At 55.7% G+C, this 6,996-nt stretch overlaps 1 protein-coding gene across 2 annotated transcripts; it reads right to left on the reverse strand.

Annotated features, from left to right (window-relative positions):
- Positions 1–46: 46 nt before the first annotated feature.
- Positions 47–5,404, reverse strand: ACADVL (acyl-CoA dehydrogenase very long chain). Of its 2 annotated transcripts, XM_036895821.2 has the most exons (20): positions 5,248–5,404; positions 5,099–5,174; positions 4,770–4,835; positions 4,609–4,681; positions 4,447–4,511; positions 4,210–4,344; positions 3,655–3,799; positions 3,267–3,396; positions 3,041–3,166; positions 2,466–2,664; positions 2,109–2,213; positions 1,583–1,669; positions 1,436–1,498; positions 1,245–1,346; positions 1,075–1,172; positions 923–995; positions 760–832; positions 600–672; positions 428–503; positions 47–353 (listed from the first exon to the last, which is right to left on the reverse strand). In XM_036895821.2, exons 1-20 carry the CDS (start codon positions 5,307–5,309, stop codon positions 213–215), a joined length of 1,968 nt encoding a protein of 655 aa, XP_036751716.1. In that variant the 5' UTR covers positions 5,310–5,404; the 3' UTR covers positions 47–212. The 2 variants fall into 2 exon arrangements, with proteins under 2 accessions (XP_036751716.1, XP_036751718.1); XM_036895823.2 differs by lacking the exon at positions 4,770–4,835.
- Between the last annotated feature and the right edge of the window lie 1,592 nt (positions 5,405–6,996).

Raw genomic sequence — 6,996 nt, forward strand, 5'->3', positions numbered from 1 at the left:
GGGAGGCAGGCAGCAAGGGAAGGGACTGAGACACAAGTAGCAAAGCCTGACTTGTTAGAAACTTTATTTGTGAGGCAGTAAGTGCCCCGTCTAAGAGTAGGCACAGTCCTGGGGTGAGGACCCCTCAAGGCAGAACCAGGGACTGCAGGAAAGGTGCTTGGGCTTTGGCTTGAGAAAAGGCACATTTGGGGCTAGGCACGGCCTGGGAGCATTCAGAAGCCAAGGGGGTTGCTGGTGACCACACCACCTCGCTCCACCAAGGCGCTGGAGATGCTTCTGAAGTTACGGAAGAGCTCCTGTTGGTGAGGGTCAGACTGCAGAGCAGCCACACTCTCCCGGATCCGGGCTGCAGCCTGGGGAGAGGGCAGGAAGGCTTTAGGCTTGTGTCTCAAGCCCCCTACCTGCCTTTAGTAACCCTGAAGCTCACCTCAATACACCAGCTGTCACAGAGCATTTTCTCATGCTGGGCTGTGGGGAGGCCCTCACCCAGGGACTTTGAAGCCCTGGTGGGTGGGAAGCAGGAGGAGAAAATAAATTGGGGCTGTGACCCTGGCCCAGGACCCCCTCTGCAGCTGAGGTCTCCCACACTGCCTCCTCACCTGGACAGAACCACCACCATGGCATAGAGGTCAATGGCATTGTCTGCAAGACGCTGCAGCAGAAACTGTTCACCTGCCGAGGTAGATGGAATGGGGTTGGGGGGTGTTAGTTGGAGTGGGAGGAGGAGAAGGGGGTGGGAATGGCGTAGAGCTCACTCACTGACAATCCCCTTCTTGTGTTTTATCAGCTTGGCCTCCACGACAGTGGCAAACTGCTCCAGAGCCTGTACTGCCTGAAGAGATGGGTAAGGCAGGGTCCCTGGGCTCAGAAGGGGGGCCCAGCCTCCTCAGCCCTAGACAGAGCCTGCCCCCTAACTACTTACCAGCTCACCGCTGCGACTCAACTCCTGGTGGATGATGCCACTGAGACTCAGGCCACTGCCCAGCCCTGCCCGCCTTAGAAGAGGGAGAGTGACTGGTTAGTTGCCTTGCCTTGCCCTGCCCTGCCCTGCCCTGCCCTGGCCCCTAAGCTTACCGCCTCAGCTGTTTGCCTGCCTCTCCTAGCAGGAGGCCAGCGTTCCCAAAAGGATTCTTTAGAGCATTGCCAAGTCCAGAGAGTTGCTTTCCTTTGTCCTGTGGGGAGGAGGGTCCAATAGTCAGGAGTCATTTTTCTTCCCACTTCCTCCCCCCAATTCTCCCTCTTACCATACAGCCCTGCAGAGCCACAAACAGCCGGAGAATGTCATTTGTCCCCTCAAAGATGCGGAAGATGCGAAGATCTCGGAGCACACGCTCCACCCCAGGCTCCTACCACAGGGGATGAAAGATCAGATGCCCCTGCCTGCTTACTCCTCCTGGCCCAACTGTGGCTACATGGGCAGGGAACTATCCTGTACCTTCATGAAGCCCATGCCTCCCATGATTTGGATGCACTCATCTGTCACCTTCCAGGCTGCCTCCTAAGAACAAAGAACCACATAGGATGGGTTTTGGTGCCAAGCTTCTGAGCTGGGCTCCCCCTCCCTGCAGGCCTGTGACCTCACCGAGCCAAAGATTTTGCTGATGGCGGCCTCTATCTGGAAGTCTGTGGATCCCTGGTCCATGTTGGCACTCACCATGTATGCCATGGACTGAAGTGATAGAGTTGGGACATGAAGATGAAAATGGAAAGGGCTGCATCAGACAAGACCAAATCACTTGGAACTCTAAGACCAGGTCTGCCCTAGCTCCCTATGGCTTTGCCTTCATGTTCTCACTCCACTTATCAGGCATGTTGAAATAGTTGGTCCTGAGTCAGTTCATCAGGGGCACTCAGGCATTTGAGTTCTTGAAAGGGATGAAGGGGTAAGGGTGGGGTGAATAAACTTCAGGTACTTCTGGAAGCCTCTCAACACAGTGGCATGGATCTCCCACTTCTGCAGCAGCTGAAATGACTATGCCTCCCCGCATCCCCTAGGGCATTGGTGTAAAGCTGGAGACCCACTGCCCCAGGTGCTGCTGGGAGTTGTAGTCTGACCCGACAGGGAAGAAAGCCACAGGGCTCTGGGGAGAGGGACACAGGACCCTCACCTCAGTCACATACTGCAGCATAGCCATCCTGGCTAGCTTCTCCTGGATCAGCCCAAAGTTGTGAATTTTCTCCCCAAACTGGGTACGATTAGCAGCATGATCCACCTGGAAGAGGACACACATGTCCCACTGTGGTTCTCTAGTTCCCTCAGGAGATGGGCTGGGCTGGCCTGGGCTTGGAGGGATGGGCCACAACCAAGAGTTAGTCCAGGCTGGATGGAGACCTAAGCTATCAGGTCTGGAGCTGCTGGTGGGTGAGGGTCTTTGGTGGAGGGAGGTGCCTACAAGGGCACTGGAATATGGCGAGGGGGACAGTGTGACTTAGATTCAGGCTAGCTAGGGACTCAGGTTACTCACCGCCTTAGCAATGATGCCCTTCATGGTACCTGCAAGGGCTGCAGCCATGCCAAACCTTCCATTGTTGAGAATGTGCATGGCAACCTTGAAGCCACCTCCCACCTCGCCCAGCACATTCTCTGATGGCACCCGTACTCCATCAAAGTACACTTCTGCTGTGTTTGAGGCCTTGATGCCCATCTTCTTCTCAGGTGGCCCACTGTGACAGTAAGGTGGAAAAGGAAGAGGTGTGTTCAACAAATTGCCCCTTGTGGCGTGGGGGAATTGCCCCTATATTCTTTATGAACCAGGGAGTAACTATATCTCCTAGCCTGTAAGAGGGTGCAGGCAACAGTTCCCTACACAAGCAGAGCTGCTGGAAGGCCTGGCTCTCACCTGCTGCTATGTGTTCAGCTCACTGGTTGCTGTAGCCAAAGTGTTTGGTCAGTTCCCTACACAATAGTCCTAAAGGGAACATGCTGTCCAACCACTCTGGCTTTTGCACACATCCCTACGGTGACTTTAACAGCCATCTGCCCTGGAATTCAGTACAGTCCCCTCCCTGGCTTGACCTCTCTCCCCCTAAACTCACTCACTGGGTAACACCTCCAAAGCTCCTTTCCACCACAAAAGCTGTGATCTTCTCCTTCACAGCCCCCGTGGCTGCATCTGTAACGGGTGTCTTGGCAAATACTGTGAAGATCTCTGCCAGGCCCCCATTACTGTGGAAAAATGAGGGGCAGTCAGGTTGCGGAGGACAGAGTAGTGGGGCCTGAAATCGCATGGAGGTGGAGAGAAGGGGAGAAATGGGAGGAAGATTGCCTGATCCAAATCTTGCTTCCATTGAGGGTATAATATTTTCCACAGGGGCTGGGCACAGCTGAGGTTCGGATGGAGGCTGCATCTGACCCACTCGAGGGCTCAGTTAGACAAAAAGCTGCCATAGTCTTCCCTAATGGGGAGAGAGCTCCTTTAGCCTGGGTCCTGATAGGCATCAAAGGTCCCCAGTGTACCCTCTGAACACAGCAGTCCCTCCTTAACACCTCTGGCAATATAAGATTTCTTCATGTCACTCCATCAGCACACCGATGCCTTTCCAGAATCTCCTCCAACCCACGTGCCCAGCTATGCAGTGATGTCTGTACCACCAACCTAATTTGTGCCAAGGCCAGGACATCCCCAATCCCTGAGTCTCCCAGGGCTGTCTCACCAGATGCCAGTTTGGGGAGGTATTTTTCTTTCTGGGCCTTTGTGCCAAACAGCAGGATGCCTTTGAAACCAATGCTCTGATGGGCTCCCAGGACGATGCCCACGCCAAGGTCGTGCATGCCTACGATCTCCACCAAGCGGGCATACTGGAGGGGAAGTAGGCATCTGGAGCTGTAACTGGCTGCATGGGAGCCTGCCCTTAGAAGTGGGCAACAGGGCAGGGTGATGTGGGCATCCCCTGGAGTGGAAGTGGGACCACTGCAGAGGGGCAGAGGACATGAGTCTGCCCTAGGTTTTGGTGGGAGAGAGGTTTCCTACCCTACTGTCAGTCCCCACCTCAAAGATTCATCAGAACTGGGGAACATGGGTGAGGTCCATGATGCGAGGGGACTGTAATTTGTTCAGTATTTGGCAGAGGTGTCTATACATTTGGAGAATCATCCAATAGGACCCAGGACAGTTGCTTGGCAGAGAACTTAACTCTGGTGGTGAGGAAAGGGCTGAAGGGCAAAGCTGGAGCAGATGGGGAAACTGGGAAGTGACAGGGCTGCCTCACCTGAGTGTTGCAGAGTCCCACGCCACCCAGTTCAGTGGGTACTTGCAGACCAAAGGCCCCCAGCTCCTTGAGGCCCTGCATAGTGGTCTCCTCTACCTGCTCCAGCATGTCATTCTTGGCAGGATTGTTCACCTCCTGGGGAAGGCACAGGATCCCACATCTAGGCTCCTTTTTAGCATAACATTTCTCTCACCCCATCAGGGACCAAGCCCTCTATTCCCCAGTTCCAGTCATTACCTCGAAGAAACGGGACACAGGCCCCACCAGCTCTTTGAGAAACTGTGTCTGCTCCTCACTGAGTACTGCAGGGGTGGGGAGGAAGAGGGCCAGGCAGGTCAGGAGGGTCAGGCAGGGGAAACAGGCCAGACCCCACCCAGCTATGACTACCTCTTCCCTTACCAGACGGGTATGGGAACACCTGATCGGTGGTGAGCTGGCCTTTGAACATCCCCACAGCAAAGGACTTAGATTCCTGAGCAGGGAGAGGGGGGTTTCAGAGTGCCGAAGTGGGAGTGAGGTTCATCCCCGGCTTAGCTCCTCCCAGCCTCGGGGCCTCATACCGCCTGGGCCCGTTTTTCCCTAGTGGAAGCCTCAGAGGAGAGGGAATCTGACTTGTCCAGAACCGCCTAGGAAAAAAACAGTAGTTAGCAAGGCCAGGGAGGGGGCTTCCGACGTGGCAAGGAGAGCAGTGGGGAAGAGCTGGGTCCAGGTGACGGTGTATCCGGGGACCTTTCCCCTAGTTGCATCCCCTGGGCACCTTGGCCTGCCCTTTCCCCTACTTTCGGAGCCAAGCTGTTCGGCAGGTGACTAAAATCAAGAGGGAGACCCCTGCCGGTGGCAGGAAGGTGGGAGCCGACGAGGACCCTGCTTATAAGAGCACCGTCGTTACCTGAGCGGCTCCACTGGCATAGGGTCGCAGGGCCGGGCCAGGCCGGGGCTGCCCAAGGAACACACTGGGCCGCGAGCTGTGGGGAGCAGAGGTTCAGTCCTCGCCCGGTACCCAGGCCCGCTGCCCCATCCCTCCTATCGTACACGCACCTTCCGCCCCCCAGCCTCCGCAGGTGTCGCCCCATGCTTGGGGCCATCCTCGCCGCCTGCATCTCCAGACCACTTCGGCCGCAGCCGCCGCCTTGAAGGCTGACCTAGGTTGCTGTCCGCTCTGCCAAAGTCTGGGTCCCCCTCCGACCCTTGACTCATCCCCCACAATGCACCGGGGGCAGGCGGGGCTTCCGCCCCCGGGGCATGCTGGAAACTGTAGTTCCGGCACGCGCCCAGGCCTCTGCATTCTCTTTGACCTAGGGTGATCTCCAAACGTCCCTTGTCTCCCCAAAACTCCTTCATCTCTCTTGTCCAAACTAGAGTGCAGCCCTCGAAAGGGGCGATGAGATAGGATGAAACGGAAGAGGGAGGAGCTTAAGCCCCTGCAGCCAGAGGGATGGAGGGTAGACTGAAAGGAGGACTTCCCAGGTGTCATCCAGAAGGAACAGGTGGGAAGAGGGAAGTGTAAGACAGATGGCAGAGGCATGGAAAGATGACCCTTTGAGGTCCCTTGTGAAATCCGTTTCCAACACAAAAGAGAGGGAAATGATAGGGTGGGGGAGTTAAGCTGAGATGTGAATGTCCCAAGAGTGTTTTGAGACCTAGGAGGTGTCACTAACTCCAGAAACACCCATATAGTCACTGTAGGAAGGACCATCCCCCCCGCCAGTCCATGCTTAGGGCCTCTGGGACCTACCTGAACAGCTGTCTCTGTCCTTTGTCCCTTCATCAGACTGTATGTTTGGCTAGACCTCTGGGTGGATTGGATTCTTCCCAGGTCTGAGAGGACCTGTAGGAATTCTTATGTCGCCCCCTCTCCCACTCTTCTCTAGTCCTGGGCCAAGAAGTCCCAGGTAATTTATACTCCTCTCCCTGACACTCTCACTGGAGTTATGAGCCCAGGAAGAGAGAGAGCTGGGCTCAGCCTTTCCCTTTTAAGCTGCAGGAGCCTTTTCTGGGGTGAAACCTCTGCCCCAGTTCCTCAGGAAAGGGTAGCTAAATCATATCTAGCTTTGGGGAGAGGGGCCAGGGTGTGTGGAGCAAAGGTGATGGTAGCGGTGCTGGGGACCTAAGGAAGAATGGGACAGCAGGGGGAAGGTCAGAGTCTACTTTACTTACAGGCTCGAATTGGGCGGGGAGACGGCAGCTCAGCCCCAGACCAGGAGGATTAGGGAGATTAAAGTGAGAGAAGAGAGGCATGTCTGAGAGACAAAGAGGTGAAAGACAAGAAGTCCTTGAGAAGAGGCCTGGGGGTGGCCTGTGGGGCTTGGCCTTGGGGAACCTTCTCCTTGAACCTTGCTGTAGAGTTTGGGGTGAAAAGGCAAAGGCTGGGGAAAGGTGAAGTGAGTGAGTGTCTTGGTCTCTCTGTCTCTTCTTTATCCCAATCCTCCCTTACTTGCATTTCACCAGCTCCCAGGTCAGCCCTCCGGCTCCTGGCTCCCCCACTGTTGCGATGGGCACCCCCTCTCCTCACAGTGCTGCACAGTGATCTCTTCCAGGCCTTGCTGGGTGAGTAACCCCAATTTTTGAGGGGCAGTGGTGGAAAGGGCTGGACTGGGCCTGCGAAGGCAGTTACCAAACTTGGGGACTGGTGAGGAGTGTGGAAATCATTTGGTCCAAGCAGGAGTTGCACATAGGGTTCATCCTGACAGTGTCCTCCACCTGAATTCACTAGCCTTGGCTGGAGGAGCTTCTTTCTTACCAGACGGGAGGAGAAAAGATGTTGGCAGGGGTGGCCAGGGAGCACGC

Source organism: Manis pentadactyla, chromosome 4, assembly GCF_030020395.1.
Source record: "Manis pentadactyla isolate mManPen7 chromosome 4, mManPen7.hap1, whole genome shotgun sequence".
In the NCBI taxonomy this organism is placed as follows: Eukaryota; Metazoa; Chordata; class Mammalia; order Pholidota; family Manidae; genus Manis; species Manis pentadactyla.